The sequence below is a fragment of the Ascidiella aspersa genome, chromosome 9, assembly GCF_963924565.1.
Source record: "Ascidiella aspersa chromosome 9, kaAscAspe10.2, whole genome shotgun sequence".
Classification (NCBI taxonomy): Eukaryota; Metazoa; Chordata; class Ascidiacea; order Phlebobranchia; family Ascidiidae; genus Ascidiella; species Ascidiella aspersa.
Window position 1 is genome coordinate 2,866,508 of NC_139455.1, and position 18,541 is coordinate 2,885,048.

At 35.2% G+C, this 18,541-nt stretch overlaps 1 protein-coding gene and 1 non-coding gene across 2 annotated transcripts; one reads left to right on the forward strand and one right to left on the reverse strand.

Annotated features, from left to right (window-relative positions):
- The first annotated feature begins 1,325 nt into the window (after positions 1–1,325).
- On the forward strand, positions 1,326–18,288 carry LOC146131889 (solute carrier family 53 member 1-like). Its single transcript, XM_083397523.1, has 16 exons — positions 1,326–1,394; positions 2,397–2,448; positions 2,518–2,619; positions 3,233–3,378; positions 3,735–3,821; positions 4,044–4,193; positions 5,065–5,145; positions 5,945–6,072; positions 6,647–6,791; positions 8,303–8,494; positions 9,316–9,469; positions 10,417–10,617; positions 11,457–11,623; positions 14,126–14,265; positions 14,614–14,841; positions 15,646–18,288. Exons 1-16 carry the CDS (start codon positions 1,326–1,328, stop codon positions 15,719–15,721), a joined length of 2,118 nt encoding a protein of 705 aa, XP_083253649.1. The 3' UTR covers positions 15,722–18,288.
- Positions 4,607–4,681, reverse strand: Trnaq-uug (transfer RNA glutamine (anticodon UUG)). The gene has a single exon. It is a non-coding gene; the product is annotated as a tRNA-Gln (tRNA).
- Positions 18,289–18,541: the final 253 nt, after the last annotated feature.

Below are 18,541 nucleotides of genomic sequence, written 5' to 3' on the forward strand. Positions count from 1 at the left end.
AGTTCGCGCAGGTCCAAACTACGGCCCGCAGGCCATTCGGCCCATTGGTTAAATTTTTTCAGCCTGCAAGAGTTGTAACTAATGAAAACTACAAAAATCCAAAATTGAAAAAACAAACGTAATTTGAGCCTTGCTCGATTATTTTAATGTTATTTTAATAATAGACCGACAGTTTGATAAAAGCTTTATAAAGGCACACAGAGTTCTGTTAATATGTGATCTGTTATCGTTTTTCAGCAAGACTTCACAAAAACCAGAACACATGTGGAAAACAGAGGAACAAAGGTTATCGATAAAAGACTTGTTTATTGATTTACAACAAGTGATTTACGAATCCGTAAAACAAGGTTATCGATAAAATTTTAACAGGAACTGAAGAAACATTTCATAAAGGCCCGTTTACACTACAGCTGCACTGAGCGGAGCTGAGCTGCCTTGGGCGTGAAATTGTTTTCACTACAGCTGCACTGAGCTTCGCTTGGCGTAAAAATCGTTCCAAAACGTAACCAGTTTCTATAGCTGCCCTGGACTTGAGTTTAGCAAAACGTAAAAATCGCTCCAAAGCGTATTTTTTTCAGCTGCACGGGGCTTGAGTTTAGCAAAGCGTGAAACGCTCGCCACAATAGATTTTAAATGCAAATTACGCTATGCTCAGCTCAGTGCAGCTGTAATGCAAACAGGCCAATTAAGCTTACTATATATTTGAGTGAATAATTGTGTAAGTTTATTTTGTTGAATAATAATCAAGCCAACAGGTCAATACTAACATTTACAACTGGCCTGTATCTACAGTGATCCGTCCCTTTAGGAAAAAAGTTCAGCAACACACAATGTATATATTGTTTATTTTTAATAACTTATTTATATGCATGATTATTGATTCATGCCTATTCCCGTTAATAGCAGTACTTACCAGCTTATGTAATGACTTTCAAATAAGTCAAGCTCCTGTCAGCAACTGGCAGGCCTTAGACATAGGAAACTTTGATTTATGACAACATTGTGTGTGTTTTGTTCTGGGAAGTGTTACCTACTGTTTTGTGTCTGTAAGCAAGCCTTTGAATCTGCGTATAACAGATTCTACAATACTTTTTACAGGTAATTTTATTTGAAAACATAACTTGAAACAGATTCTATGTTGAAACTTGTGCTGTCTTGTTTAGTTGTTTTATAATTAATGACTTCAAATAAACTTAATTAATCCTACAAGTTAAAAGTTTAGCTAAAAGCGCAACTTTTTTTTTCACAGCCTGTCCATTATCTACCTTTTTAAATAAGTGTTACTGTAAGATCGTTTTGTGAAAAGTTGCCCAACCAGCGCCAACATGAAGTTCGGGACCAACTTACAGGCCCATCTCACGCCAGAATGGAGAAGCCAGTACATCGATTATGAGGTAACTTGGCATAAACATAGACTATCGATTAAGAGGTAACGCCCAAGTACTTTTAGGTCAATTACTTGCACTTTCAAACAAGTTTTTTTGTGGCAAAATGGCTTGATTTAACAAATGACAAGTCCTTCGGACAAATGGCTATACTTGATAGTCATTGTAGCTAAGGCTTGGCTTAGATTCAAGTGATTTTGACTTACTTTTTTTTAATTTATTAGTTTTTCACCGAAATTTCAGCTAAAAAAAGTTTGCTCATTAAGTGATATATTTTTTGTTTGCCAATTAAAATGTTGCCCGGGATTTACCAGTTTGAATAATTTAACAGTTTATGTTGATGCAAATTTGACTTACCTTGCTACAACATTGTCTTGAGATTTCGTTTAATTATTATAGGTTGTATTATAAATTACTTGGCTGCGACTTGAATTATTTTAAATTGACTTGTTTATAACACTGGTAACGCCACTCGCTAATGTTTATGTTACTTCAACTAAATATAGATACAACCCGATATGCATAAAGGTTTACAGTTTGGCCAACAAAGTGTGCAGAAAATCCCTTTAATTAATATTTTATGAATGTCTCCTTATCTAGGCCTAGCTTCTTTTTTTTTCTAGGCCTAGCTTTGTCAGCTTTTTTACTTTAAAAGAGAACATTTCCCTGCTATGATAAATGTTTTGCTTCAAATCAAATCAATAAACTTTTCATTAGTTTAAGATATAGTGCACTCAATTTATGTTTGTGTATGATAATATTTAATTGGGTAAAATAAATTCAATTATAAAAACATGTAGTCTACAGTCTACACAGGGTGACCATAGCATCCTAATATCTAAGACATTCTTTTTTAAAGAATTTTAAGTGACTTGCCCCTATTTTCTTAGTCGTCTTTTGGGGTAGAGTGATAGTAACCCATATCATCAGTATAGTTACAAATTAAGGCATCTCTAGTGTTAACTGATAGAACATTTTTATCCGAACATTAATAAAATCCTTGTTTTACAGGTTTTAAAGAACATGCTGTATGACTGCAAGGAAAATGCTCCCATTTCAAGTGGTATGATTCAAAGAGATAAATAATTAATTTAGTCTGTTCAATTTATTCACTCTCTTAGTTTTGTTGCAGTACAAAACGACGAGAACATCCAGCGACATTTTAAGCACTTTGAGGAACAGTTTTTTGCCGAATGCGACATGCAACTGACTAAAGTTAACACCTTCTTTGCTGGTAGGTGTTAATGTTCTCTGCCAATCATTAAATACCTATATAAGTTATAAGTTTAAAGCCGTGATTCTTCACCACAACTTTGATTACGGAAAATCATACAGAAACAATGTTACAACACCTACACAACAAAAAAAGAAAATAACACAACTGGTGCATCAAAAGTTTATTAAGCATGTGCTGTTATAGTTATTCAAAAGTTTAAAGTTCTACATGTATGTGTATAACTACTGCAATTACCGTTGACTGAACATCCCATTAAGGTACGGTAATAGTTTGGATAATAATCATAAGCTGCATAAATGTGGCCTTTTAAATAAGAGACATTTAACTGAACTAACTTAAAAATTAAAAAACGCTCTTTTGTTGTAAACGAAGTAAAAAACCGACGTTCTAGCAGCAGATGCCAGCTGACCTTATCAGGCTTAATAATAATAAAAACAGAACTATAAACATATAACTATTATAAATTAACAATTTGCTGAAGTTTGTGATAAGCTGTGATGCAACGGATTTATCCTTTGCAAACCAGCACCATCAAACAATGCTGCATTTATCAGCTGTGGCGTAATTTTAATTCCATGTATTTCACCAACCCTTTTTTTATTTCCTGTAGAAAAACTTGCAGAAGCCACAAGGCGATTTGCTTTGTTACAAAGCGAAGTCCAAGCACACAAACTCTCGCTCACACAACCACCCGATCAACCCAGGAATCGCTTACGAAGGAGAATGTCACAAGCCAAAGTTTTTCAAATGAAAAAGGCAAGTTTTTTGAAAGAATTGTACTAAGATTGGTTGCAATGTTGTCAATGTTAAAACTGGTTTGCATTATAGCTATGGCATTGCAAAGAAATACAAACCAAAGTTTTACTTTAATATCATACATAACTTATATTGTTATCAGTAAAAAAAATTGGAAGTATGTTGCAAACAATTTAAATTTTCAAACATTTTTGGATAATCCGAATTTAATAGTTTTACATAAAATTAAAAAAAAAAAAAAAATTTTAACAAATTTAAAATCTCGACATCGGGTAATAATTACTTTTAATTTTATCAATTTTTTGTGCTTTTTTATCATGTCTAGTACCGATTTACACTTTTACCCATTTTTTCAGGAAAAAGTTTTTATCAAAACTGTTAAGGATCTCAAACTTGCCTTCACAGAGTTTTATCTGAGTTTAATCCTTCTACAAAACTACCAGGTATGATGATTATGTTTTAAATTTAGTATGATCGCTAAATTTTATTCGGTGTCTTTCACCCTAAAGAATGGAATTCGAATAAGTTGCCAAAATGTTGGTTAACAACTAGAATTACCAGAAGAGCGTTTTTGCTTATTATAACTATGCCTGGTAGAAAAAATTTATTATATGTTTTTAAATTTGGTAAAACATTTTTTTTTTTAATAATTTTTTTGTCGGTAGGAACTGAACTTTACTGGCTTCAGAAAGATCCTCAAAAAGCATGACAAAATGCTTGAAACCAAGTCTGGCGGTATGTGGCATAAGAACTACGTACAAACAGCACCTTTCCACAAGGACAACTTTATTTCAGAGTACATCTTAAAAACAGAGGTAGGTTTTAAAGAAGTCAAAGACATATAGGACGAGTAAATAACTTTATCTTGGTGATACGTTTTGATGTGCACTTGTACGATCATCTAATAATAAAATTGACTCTGATTTTTTTACGAAAATAATAAAAATGACTCCGTTTCCTGCAAAATGCTTGACCCCCAAAGCTGTTACACCCAAGCCCTGATTGCAACGCCTACGTGCGTTGTTTCAATTTCCCAAGGTCACCTCACAATCATTCAGTTTTGTATCTAAACTTAATTACGGTAATAAATGATGCTTACAGTGTTACAGATATGATTATTCCCTAACATGAGCATTCTAGCTTATTGTTACTGATACACTGAAAGCCATTGCATACTCACCGAATCTGTCGATCAATGATGCAAGCAGAGCAGGCTAGAAAAACAACTAGCCTGCAGTGAGGTTCGAACTCACGACCTCCGGTCAAGCCGGCACCGTCGCTCTACCAACTGAGCTATGCAGGCTTAGATGGCTTTCAGTGTCTGCAATGGCTTTGAGAGTACTAATGATATGTAAGCTGTAATCATTGGTCAAAAAGCAACTTCAGAAGGGCTAGAGTTCAGTTGTCAGCACACATGTGTGTGTTCAGGTTACATTGAATTATTGTTACTGAAGTGTAAAATCAGCAGCAATTGATTTATGATTTTTCTAAACAAACAAGTAAATAAATTAGCTTCAGTATAAAAGTTGAGTAAAAATTAGGGAAATTCTAATAGGTGTTGCATTGCAAGTTCAACAAACGTTTTTTAAAGGCGTTGATAGAAAAGAGAGCTACTGCTTTATAGTATCAACATCTTAAATGTAAATAGTCATACTATTTACCAACTTATGTAATACATTGTTTCAGAATGTGTACATCAACGAACTTGAAAACGGTGACAGGTCAAAAGCCATGAAGCGTTTGCGTGTTCCACCACTTACAGAAACTGTAAGTATTCCCTTTTCAATAAAATTCACCACAACACTGACCATATATTGCATTGGCTCATTTAAATGCTTGTTAGCTGCATTTCATTCAACAGTGGATTACCAGCTGTGCTTCCTTAAAATATTGATTGTGTAAACCTTGTCTTTTGTCAGAGAAACTAACATTGTTTAGGTTACAGTACAAACCGTGGGTCGCAAACAAATTTGGACTTTTAACAACTTTCTGTGAGATGCAAGCTTTTTTTTTATTTATTCACTTTTATTATGTAGTTGTGGGCCATGTAATAATAATACATTCTTTGTGATTGGGGTATTGTTGCATTACAGGGTCACCAGGGCAGAGCACCCAGAAACTATACTTTTGTATAAGTTTGCCTAAAAATACAATTTTTATTGTGCAAGAACTTTTGTCCGTTTAAAAATACTTTTTTTAACCATATTGAAATCTTTGATGTGGCTCATGCGTCATGTTTTTCAAATCATTGAAGTTCAGCGAATGTAGTTTTTTTGTGCGAAGTGCAATTAGACTGGATATGAGCTGCAAGTTTGCGCACAAGTTCGCCCCATATAAGCAAATCTTGTAAAGATTAATTGTTTTATTAACTAACATTATGAAGTAACTTTGTGTCATTTTCATGCACGCCCCCCAAACAAAAATCCTGGATCCGCCCCTGTTTGTCCTTTAGAGGGTCTTGAAAGGGCATTTTGGACTGAATCAAAAATAGTTGCAGACCACTGCATTAAATAATATGAAGTTATAGTATTGCAAAGATGTTTCCTTTAAACTGATATTTGTTTAGCGGACATATCCGAAAGGAACAGTTTTTCGTGTCGGCCTGTTTCTTGGGATGTTTCTTGTGATGCTTGTTGTGATCATATTAGCCGCTGTTATCCTGCCAATCGACATTGACCCACATCTAACACTTGAGTATGCACCGTTTTTGTTTATTTATTCAAATAGCTGCAAGTTTAGCTTACTTTTTGTTCTATAAGCGTAATAAGTAACCTCTGATAACTAAATTTAATGACCATAGTGAAATTACTATGCTTTTTCAAAAAAAAAAACTTGACTTAGATTTCGGCAACTGAACTGGAATAAAATTAATTGTTTAAATTAAAGAATTATTTGGTAAAGTTATGTTTTTTAAGCAGAAAGCAGTTTAGTAAATCTTTGTCTAATTTTTAGTGGTTATACTTTGATAGTATGCAACGATTGTGAAATGGTACCAAATTTGAAAATTTATAGTAATTGTTAAAAAAGTCTTGGCTTTAACAGTCTATATAATAAGACTTGTTCACAACAATAAGCATAACCACTGATTAAAAACAACATACTATCGGCTAACCAATTTATTAATTGCAAAATACTATTTTTATCAAATTATTCATTTCCATGAACCTAAATATTTAATTTTTGTAGATGACTTAATCTTAATTTCTTTCATTGATAAAAAAATAACCATTTTGTGTGTAAAGCAAGACTTCTTTCTCTTTCTGTACAGACTTTATCGCTCGGGATTCCTTGTTTTTGTATTTATTGCATTCATGGGTTTCAACACTTGGGGGTGGCGGGCAGCGGGTGTCAATCACGTTTTGATCTTCGAAATCGACCCAAGACAACATTTATCTCATCAACATTTGTTCGAGGTCAGTTCTTAGATGTTTTTTTGTGTAAAAGTTGATTAATGGTATTCACAATTTTCACAAAAATTATTCTAGCAAGAAAGTCTTTGAGTCTTTAAAAAAATCTTTGATTGTCTTTAAAATGATTTGCATATAAAAAGCCTTTAAAAAAACGTATGTTTTTGAATTTTTTTCTGTCGAACTTAAGTTATATTTAAAAAAAATGTGTTTGTAAAACTATTTTTTTAACTATTTGTTGTTGGGTTGACCATGGAATTTATACGGGTTTGTTTTTTAATAAAAAAAATCTAAGCCGTACAATTTTAGGCTTTTGAAAAGCTATAAATTTTCTTTCTAATTTTTTTGTCTTTGAATTGTTTTCCAAAAATTGTGTGGCAAACCTGTCTGGGTAACATCGATTACATTTTTTGTTTCACAATTTGAATATTGCCAAAATAAACTATTTCCCTAATCACCCTAGGTATGTTTCACTGCATTTAGCATCTGGTAATATTTTTCTAGCAAAAAAATATTTTTATATGTATTTGTGTGTCATTAAATCTATTTTTCGTCTGCTATAAAAAGCTGCAACTTGATTCTGTGTCAAAAATAGAATTAACAGATTGGTAAAATGAATGATAAATTTCTTAAGCCGGTTTTGTGCCGTTTGCTCATTCAGCAGATTATTTAACGCGCAGGCCGACAATTCTGTCACTTTTTTGCGGATTATCCAAAGTGCAATCCGCCCACGCTCGAATACACAGCCTGGTTCACTGATTTTACCCAGTTGTGCGTGTTACAGCTAACCGGTACCACTTAGTTATTTTAGAGTGACGCGTCTTGTAACTCGCTGACTAAAATCGCCTTATTACTTTTGCTGTCTACCAACGATGATAAATAACGCACACGCAGTCGTCTTATCTTGTAATGTTTTGTGTCAGCGAAGCAACGTACAACATAATGAAATGTGTTTTACTTCGTTACAAATATGATTATCTAAAATCTTGCAATAAAATGACTTGCTATTAAAACGATCTCTATTGAATAGTTTGTAACAACAAAAACAGAAATAAATCGATGAACAAACTTGTCATACAAATACGTGTCAGAAATTATAAATTTCATAGAAATTTCTAACATGTTTTTGTTCAACTAAAACATACATATACCCTATGTGTATTCTGTGATCAAACCCTTCTGGGGTGGAACTGACAAACGACAACGGCACCCATTATATAGTACACAAGATGTCTTGAGAAAAGCTTACTGAAATTAATCAACCTGATTAGGATTATACTGTAGTGCCAACAAGGCCAGCATTCTTTAATTTATGGCTGATCGTCATATTAATATTTGCATTTGTATAAGATATGTTATACAGCAATTGTTATGGTCAACAACTAATAACACAGAAAAACAAAATTTAACAGGATGTCGTTCGGTAATGAAAATTTCCTGCGACCCACATAACAACACATCCGCCTAAAATCCGCTCCCTTATCAATATTTAACGTTTTAACATATTTTCCGCACAGGTTTCGGCCATGCTGTCTATAGTCTGGGCGCTCAGTATCATATCGTTTCTTTTCGGCAACCTGCCAGCATTAAGCAGCGTGATTCCTGCTTACCTGAACCCTGGCGTCATGTACGGAGCCTACTTTATATTCCTTTTCAATCCACTGCCCGTGCTCTTTCATAAAGCCAGATTCTGGCTGATTAAGCGGCTGGTAAGTTGCACTGAGAGCGCAATTGGGTTATAATTAAGGCGATTCTTTTTTTAACGCAAAAATTAGAATTTTGACAAAAATTATATATTATTGACAAAATGTTAACCTAGAAGAGTTAAATTAGTAAGTTGCCCTAAAGCCTATTAGGTTATAACTAGGGCGATTGTTTTTTACCGAAAAAATTAGAATTTCGACCTAAAAATAATTATTTTTGACAAAATTTTAACCTATTAGAAATGCATTAGTTTAAATGAAGCGGCTATAGTAAGTTGCCCTTAGGAAATGTGGATAAATCTTAATTTGCAGTTAGTGGCCCGCAACGTTGTTATAAAGTCGACATTTTGACAATTTAAGTCGATATTTTGACTTTAAAAACCAGTCAAAACATTAATTTAACGCTCGGCATTTTGTTGAGGACTTGAATTAAAACTAAGTTTAGACTATAAAAGTTGAGTTTAAAACGCAGTTTAGGTATGATTTAAGCCGACATCTTTACTTAAGTTTAGACTATAAACTAGGTAAAAATCTTAGGTTAGTACTTCACAATGAATTGACGCTCGGTATTTTTTTGAAAGTAGATGTCTTGACTTAAGTTTGAACCGCAGTGTAGTGATGACTTGAATAGAAACTCTAGTTTTAGAAAATTGCGTAAATCAATCAGAAAGTTTCGCTGAGATCCAGGCAGTTACTTCTTCCCAGAATAGTTTTAGAATTTTTTTTTTTTTTTTTTTTGTTAATAAAATAAATAGCGAAAAAAAAACGGCAAGAAAAACAAATCGTTTTAGAAAATTACTTAACACAATGTTATGTGTCTGGTACAGTGGCGCCTTCTAGCGGTTGGCTTTTACCCGGTCGAGTTCGCCGACTTCTGGCTTGCCGACCAACTCAGCAGCCTGACGACGATCTTCATCGATGCAGAGTTCATGATTTGCTTTTACGCGTACGAGAGCGACATTTGGACGGGAGGAATCGACAGTAAGTCACAATAAAGTATCTGTGTATCAAAATATGAGCGCCTCTGGTATTTATTAGATTCGTTCAGATTTCGTCCGTGGAATACTTTTAGGGGGTCCATGAAGGCCTTAATGAATATTGGTATATAGTTTGAAATATTTAAACAAAATTTAAGAAGAAAAGGGTTTAATTGAAAAAAAACGCATTTTTAAATTTGTCGTCATAAAAATTTGTGCCTTTCATTGATTATTCGCTGCGTAATTGAAACTCCGAAAATTAATTTGCTGTGGAATTGCATTTAATTAATTATTCATAATATCTTTTAATTATTTACAATCAAAAGGAATTTTAGAATAGCGTATGATTTTCAGACTGTTAGATTTATCTATAAGTCGATCTAAACAAAATGTATTAATGTAAATTCTTTTTTTTTGTCTGAGAGACTAAAAATGCCGTTGGACTAAGTAGCATTTTTGGTAAAAATTCAAAGTAGATTTGAACTACAATTGGAGCACACAAACAATTCACGAATTAAATTAGAATTAGTTGCATTTTGCTAAAATTAATTGAAGAAATTAGATAGTTGTGTAATTCTGACAGTAAAATTGAAATAATTGGCGAACACCAATAGCGAGAAAGGCAGCATGCTTGGAAGTTCTATAATTGCCCGCAGCCAAGGTTTAAGAAAACAATGAGGCTCTTAATGACGTCAAAGCATGGTAAATCGTCAAGAAACGCGTATTCCCGCAAGAGTTGATTTTGCATTGTCACGCTCGTAGTGGGAGCTATTTTACAGCCAAATGCCTGGTCTACAATGAGCGGCTTTTTTTAATAATAAGGTCGGAAGAAAACATTGCAGTCCAAGTCGTACCAATTTCACGGATTTTTTTAACCAAATCATACCAAACCTAGCTGGCAGGCTAAATGTAAAAAATAAACGAAAAAAAATGAAAAACCTTCTTTTCCAGACGGCGACGCTGCCATGTGCGGTTCTTACAAATACGGCGTACGTGCGATAATCGCCTGCTACCCTGCTTACATCCGCTTCATGCAATGCTTACGCCGATTCTACGACAGTCGCAAGTGGTTTCCTCACCTGGTCAACGCAGGAAAGTACTCCACCACCTTCTTCAAAGTCACCTTCTACGCCCTTTTTACTCTGCACGCAAGTAGGTTATAATTTTTTTCGGGACACATCTTGTTTTTGGTAACATTCTTTTTTGGTTAGGTTTGCTATGTTTTAGACCAGGGGTTCCCAACCTGTGGTACGCGTACTACTAGTGGTACGCGAAGGCTTTTCAGGTGGTACGCGAGTAGCTTTCGTTTTTTGTTTTTTTTTGACAAAACCCTGGATTCACAGCTTTTTACAAAATTTTCCGCCGAAGCCAATTCCAATTGTTACGTAACTATTCCTGTTGTTTCGAAACAATGCGATCTTTAAAATACAGGCCATGTCAATTGTCGTCGACACTTGACAAGGAGCACAGTTGCTTGTAAAGCGTACAGCGCTGTTGTAGATAAAAATATGATTGGATCAAATTAGTTGTTCTGCAAGAAGTGGTACGGTACAAGATCGTAAAAAGGTTGGGAATCCCTGTTTTAGACCGATATTTGTTACATTCAAGGCCACGTCGAGCGATCCAATTTTAAGGTTTAAAACCTATAAATTAAAACAAAAAAAGTATTTTAGTGCATTTTTAAAGTGATTTTTCAAAAATGTATGCCATCCATGTGACAGTTTTCCTACATTAAGGGCTGTAGTCGCCCTATACTAATTTATTTTGTGCTGTTCATTCGAAACACAAAAAGCGAAAACGCACACAAAAAAGAATACTGTTATAAGCGAGATCGAAATACTTTAAAAGTTCCATATTAAGTGTCAATCAAACGAACATTATTTGATTAAACGTTTTTATTATTCTAAAATTGATTTTTCATTAACCAGCCAAAAAATAACTAAATGAATATCCTTTAAATTAAAAAGCTGAAAAAATTTTCCCATTTACAGATCAGACGCAGGAGAAGCAGAGCGTTTATTTTTTCCTGTGGCTGGCCAGTCTGTTCGTCAGCAGCTGCTACAAGTTCGCCTGGGATATCAAGATGGACTGGGGATTTCTGGACAGCAATGCTGGCGAAAATAAGTTCCTACGCGAGGAAATAGTCTACCCTTACAAGGTACTTGAAGCCTGTAAACTTTACATGTTTATTTCGTGTCTCCAGAGAGCGTCACATATCGCGAACGTGACCAACTGCACTGTCAACAATCTTAATAACATTTATACTCAGACAAAAGAAGACAATTCGTCGAATAGCTTAGCTGAGCGCCACATTCATGTTGTGGAGGACACAATTGGTAGAATTTGATCAAAAGTTTTAATTTCTGTTTTTTTTTTCGAAAAAAAAGTAGGAATGTACAATACTTGACATTATATTCCGCTACCGATAAACGATAGTTTGGACATAAAGTTTACATGTTGATTTCTGTGATTACGCCCGTGCTTTATAATGGCAGCACGAAATAGCGATGCGCTACTCTTTATATTTTATTCCGATGATGATATTTGAAAATTTAGATAAGTATACGACCGGTCGGCCAAATGAACTCATTACTGTTACTAAACACCGAAATTAATGAAATCTTAATGCGCAAACGTTAGATTTTCACTTTGTAAAAAAGCTAACTATACTTTTGACTGTCAATTCGCAAAGGATAAAAACATTGCGGATATCCGCGATCCAATACCGAATTGTTTTGTGCAAAAAATTACTAACTTTAGTTATTTTATCACAGTAATGACATCATTTAGTATTGGATTGAATAGCCACTCTTTGGATAGCATAGCCGCCCTTTAAAAAAATCCGTTATTGATACCCGAATAAAACTCAAGTATCGAGAATCTCTAGTGGAAGTAATACATATCCCTCTTATAGCCTTACATAACATAACCTTCCCTTAATCCCGGTAGCTTACACAACACACAGCTGTGCGTCACACATCTTATTCGGGCTTGCAAAGTAGCACTTTGAACAGCCTCTATTTTTTGATGGACACGCCGACAACGTGACCGCGTATCACGCTTCACGTTTACGTTGGTCACGTTCGCGTTTTGTGACGTTTACTGTGGTCCGCGGACCATTGGTGGTCCGCGACGACTGCACAGGTGGTCCGTGGTGATATGACAAGAAATTAAAAAGTTACACATATATTTTGTACAGCAGGGGTCGACAACCTACGGCCCGCGGACCGGATCCGGCCCGGGAATGTAATTTATCTGTTTACAAACTAGACACGAGTCCATTTCTCATACTTTTTGACTATTTTACCTATGCAAGTGCAAAAAATTTTCGCCCGGACTTAAATACAGTACGTTAACAAACACTGAACTAGATTAACCATTAAGGTTATCGCGTTTTCTCAAAGTGGTTTTATTACACTTTTCAATATGAATAACGGCGTTGGGACTCGAATTTTGAACCTAACAAACGCTTTTTGTCCCGCTTTGCGCAAACACTTTACTGCCTCCTTAAAAGTAACTAAATACGATTTTAAGTGCAAAAACATATTCGAAGCCCGCCTGATTAACAGTTGTTCTAACATTTTAATAACATAATTCTTAGTAAACATTTTGTGCGGCCCGCAGGGACCTTTCTGAGTTTGGTTTTAACGCGCGACTACAAAAATTTGCCGACAACTGTTGTACGGTATGTGTACTCTTTCTTATTGATTTCGAAATCTTTTGCTATCCAGTATCGTAAATCTTACTTGTTGCGCTTTGAATTTATGATGAATTAATGATTTAAGCAGAGGGAAGCAATCCCATCGTCCTATTAATGTTGTCAGCTTTGTAAATATATAAATTTGGTTTTATTTATTTTTTGCTTTGTATTGCGGTCCGCCATAAAACAGATTCACAAATAGTGGTCCGTGGTCCAAAGAAGTTTGGGAAACCCTGCTCTAGAGACACGTCCCGACAAAAGGTGTTTGCGTGGCTTGCGTGGCTTGCGTGTCCGGTAACTAGATCGTGTTACGCAACCCACAAATACACAACGTTAAGAGAGGTTAATATTACGGGTTGGAAAGCTCTCTCTATACTTGGTTGAGAAAGGAGTACGACTGAAAACGAGTATCGCACTATTCTTATCGAGGGCTTGATTGAGTGTTGAATTTTAGCGCCATTGATAATTATTAATCTAGTTATTGCGATTACGAGTGTTGAGCTGTTCAACGTGCGGTTTTTATCAATAACAAAGTAATTCGTATAACTATTTCCGATTAATTTATTTTTATTTGAAGAAGTTTTGATAATAATATCTGGAAGCAGTTTATTATGCCGCAATTGAGTTTGAACACGAAACAAATTATTGTGTGGCGCCCTTGGAAAAAACGACTTACCAGGTGGTCGTGACGCGCAGTTTGAAAACCTTTCGCCCATGCTATAACCTATACCCAGTTTGGTTTGGATACTATTGTCATATTTGAATGAACAATGCACCCCGTTAATATTTATCAAATCTTTTTTGCTAAAAATTTATTTGTTTGTTTGCTGGATTGTTAAGGCTAACACAAGGTATGCGAACATTTATTAGCGGCACAATTTTCGGAGATACGACACTCTGAAAACAACCTTAACGCGCCAAGTTTGCCAATGTCTTATTTCCACTCTCTGTTATTATCAGGCCTTCTACTACTTTGCCATTATCGAAGACTTTCTGATCCGCTTCTCTTGGATCGCCAAAGTGAGCATGAGCCAAGTTGTGACGACACGAACCAGTGAGGTCACCGTCAACAACCTATTGATCTTCCTCGAGGTTTTAAGGTACTTCTGTCTATACAACTGGAATTTTTAAAATCTCGGTAAAACGCAGCGTAAGACGTTTGTTTACATCAGGGCTGCGGAGTCGGATTTGGAGTTGAGACTATTGACTAAACTGAGTCGGTTTATTTGCTGGAGTCGGACTAAGGACTCGAGTAAGACTGCCCGAGTGACAAGTTCGACGTGCGCATGGGAAAAATTTTAATAGGCCAAAAAAATGAAAAATTTTAATAGGCCAAAAAAATGAAAAACAATTAAAATCCACTAAACTCTAAAGTAAAACTAAAGTAAACAAAACAGCACATTTCTTAACAACTTTTTGATAAAAAAAACTTGTTTCTCTTACGACAGACGCTTCATTTGGAACTTTTTCCGTCTCGAAAACGAGCATCTCAACAACTGCGGCGAGTTCCGAGCGGTTCGTGACATTTCGATCGCTCCTCTTCAAGCTGACGACCTCGCCACCTTGGAGAAGATAATGGATGACCCGATCGGTGCCGACATCGTTCTACTCAAGCGACAGGTCGCGCAGGGGAAGAAGCTCCACAGTGGAAAGCCAGTGATTGGAGAACTTTCTAGGTAGGTTTATGGAGTTAGCTTTTGTCGATCGAATTTTACGCCTTTTATTTTCAATTTTAGTAAAAAAAATATTTAAAAATTATTACTATATTAAAATTTTTTGGTTTTTTCTTGTTCAATCAATTTATTTATTGTTTAATAATAATTGTATTATTTTTATTGTTTATACTAGGATCTATGTCTTTTTCTCTGTGTTTGCAATTTTTAAGCAGAAAGATGCCCTTTTGGCGTAACTGAAGAAATCTGTGTTTTAAATAAGTTTGTTGCTGACTTTTTTAACTTTTGAGGTTCTTTTGGAGATTAATCACCGATAGCAAAAAAAAAAACGCTATTTTTTTCTGATGTGAAAATGTCAAAAACAAATATGTCAAAAGCAACTTATTTTAATATCCTAAAAATGTAAACTTCAACAACTATCATTTGCTCGTGTTCTAAACCCATTCTAATCCATGTGCTGAGTTAATTTTGGACTAAATGTCTAAAAAGGTAATGCGATTCAAACTTTTACTTCTCGTTTTATCGGTTCTAAAAGTTGTGCATAACAAACTTGTCATTTAACATTTAAAAAATACTTTAAGCGGTAGCAGGAAAAGTGTCTTTGTTTATTCCTAATTGCTTTCTTAAGCATTTCTTTTACCGTGGTATGTCGTCAAAATCCTCCTAGTTAAATTGAGTTTTCATCTAAAGTTTTAGGGCCGTCATTAGCCCCTAAAACAAGAACATCAATTTCGTAAGTTGAAATAGCCTTATATCTTTGAACTTAAAAATATTTAAGTATATCTCTGAAACAAAAATCCATTCTAGGCGAAATTCGTCGACCGTGGTTCTATACGTTGGAGAATCCAGCGGATCTGTGAGCACTTCGGAAACACGGACTTGAGATTAACTAAAAAACTCTCAATCACAACACACCGGTGCTTTTCTCCCCAAACCACGATACAGTGAGCTTATCTGGTGCAATCGCCTCGACTGAGAAAAAAGCAAAGCCGTAAATTCCGCAGACTTCGGTGCCCTGTCCGTTTTTTTTAAAGTTTTTTTTTCAGAAGAATCCATTCTCAAGTAGCACTCTGTCTGTCTGTGTATCCTAAAGTGTTGTTCTAGCCGTTGTGTGTAATATAACAGAGGTTCTCAACCTTTTCCGGCCACGTACCACATCAGTGTTTCTTAACATTTTCTGGCTGTCTACCACGTCAGTGTTTCTTTTTTTTTACCTTTTTTGTGGCCACCTAAACAATAAGCAAAGCTTTATACTCAATTTCTTCACCCTTTGGCTCAATTTGTAACGTTTTGCAAGTGAATATTTTGACAAATTAATTTGATTTTAAATTTTTGAGCCATGTTATCGTATTTCCGAAGAGTTCTCTCAAATTTTGAAGGAGTACCGCTTAAAACTAATCTCAATAAATCTAACCATGCGAACTACTGCTGTACTCGGCGACCCAAATCAAACGGCCGCCCCAGTTTGAGTCAAAACTCGAGACCCACAGCATAAGAAACACTAACTTATTAATTTCAATAAAAATATCAAAGCCGTGATAGATTAGCTCTATAAACAATTCATTTTTCCCAATATACTTATATTTAATGAAGCCGTAAAGTGGCAGGTTAGGCAGCCGCGTTAATATTACGTGTTTCACATAAAACCTGAGAGCTGCACTAGTGGTACGGTGTGTACTTTGGGTTGAGAACCACTGGTTTATTCCTTCGTCGTCCAACCTGTGCTTTTTCCTTTTTGTTGCTTTTTCCTTTTTGTTTTTCTTTCATTCACTGTGAGTTGCGCTGTGGTCCTGTGCTCGTCTAGTACAATCCCATTTTGGCAATCGCCTGTCAAAAAATGTCCACCTAACAAATTCCAATTGCTACGAGCGAACGTCGCTTGTAAAAATGTAACGCAGTGCAACGTGGTGACCTAGGCAGTGTTGTAAACAAGTCATTTCGAAATAACTTAAGTCCCAGTCAAGTCATTTGAAAAATAACGTAAGTCCAAGTCAAGTCTTTTGCGAAAATAACAAGTCAAGTCCCAGTCCAAGTCATCGGTTGCCCAAGTCAAGTCCCAGTCAAGTCATTATGAGAGCAAGTCAATTTCAAGTCATGTCATTGACATAAAAGTAAATCGTTAAATTATTGAAATTGGTAAAATTGTCCGATCATAAGCAACAATTCAACTAAAAAACTAACACAAACGCAATATACATCACTTAAAGTGTTTAATGTGCAAAACTTGAAATAAATTTTAATGAAAAACACTTAATTTAATCCCTAGTTATTTGACATAATGACTTAAGTCCAAGTCAAGTCATTTGTCCAAAAGACTTAAGTCAAGTCAAGTCATTTGAAAACAGTGACTTAAGTCAAGTCGATGACTTAAGTCATTACAACACTTGACCTAGATCGTTTGAAACCGTGACTTAAGTCGATACATTGGCTCAAATTAGTGACTTAAGTCAGTGTAATATTGGCTAAATCAAAAACAGGGACTTAAGTGCACTAAAGTCGATACATTGACCCTGATTGGCGACTTAAGACATTGCAATACTGTCCAAATTCAAAATTGGTCCAAGTTAATGACTTAAGTCATTGCAACACTCGCTAATATCAATTGTATTTCATAAACTTGTTAATGAAAAGAAAGTGACCTAAGTGCACTTAAGTCAAGTCATTGGCTCGAGTAAGTCACTTAAGTGGTGGCCTAAGTGTACTTGAGTGGTTACACGTTACAACAATGGTTTATATCTGTAGGTTAACGTATGGTAAGGGTTGGGCGGGCAATTATACCTTTATACAAGCAAAATAATCACTACCGAAACCCTATTTTTTTAACCTGCCATTTTTGCCACTTGAGTAAAATAAGACCTTTTAAAAGCCAGCTAAATTTGCAACTATAAAAATAACGGTCGCGCTTTTGAAATGTTGAATGTTTTCGTGTGGGCTAACCACAAAATCCGTCTACTGGGCAATTTACTACTTGCCAAATCAAATAAAATATCGTAAATTTATACAAAAACAAATTTTCATGTCGTCCCTTATAATCCTCTTTGTTCGATTTTCGTTTTCGGCAGTTTTAGATCTTTATTCTTACGTTTTTAGAGCGCTGTCAATAAGACCGGAGTAACAGATTTTTCGAGTTACTTTGTCCGTGCAGTTCGATTACCTGCCAACTTCTGTTATTGCTACGATGTTAACTTCTAACTTAATATTAAACTCTTGCCTTTACGTTTTTGCCAGTGACGATTCTTCGGTGTTAAGTTTAAAGCAAGGCGGCACTTCGGCCGAATACTTCTCTTCAAAATTCCTCGCATATGTGCTGTTTATGTTTTCCTGTTGGTTTCTTCTTTCAAGCGGTGTCAACTTTAGAAAATCTTTGCAATATTTTCGTTAAACGTTTTACAGCAAATGAATATACTGTTGCTGCCAGGCATTGTATCCATTATAAAGGTGGTTCTACTGACAAATATGTAATCAGTGACGACGTTTCGATTGCCTATACGGGTAGTACATATACCTTTCTGTAAAGTTACAAGTTTATTGCCCTGAAGAAGATTACCCGTAGTAAAATACCCCTCTTTATAATTGATTTACAGGAAATCATACCAGAAAGCGTATCTTGGATTAACTAAAAAAATGCTCTTTAGTTAATTATTTTCTCTAACGTTTCAAGATGCCTTTAGGTATCCGAAAACGTTGGATCAAATAAATAAGT

Coding starts and splice junctions, on each gene's coding strand:
- LOC146131889 (XM_083397523.1), top strand. CDS start 1,326: ATGAAGTTCGGGACCAACTTACAGGCCCATCTCACGCCAGAATGGAGA. Junction 2,620..3,232: donor AGTTAACACCTTCTTTGCTG/GTAGGTGTTAAT, acceptor TATTTCCTGTAG/AAAAACTTGCAGAAGCCACA. Junction 11,624..14,125: donor AAATAGTCTACCCTTACAAG/GTACTTGAAGCC, acceptor TGTTATTATCAG/GCCTTCTACTACTTTGCCAT.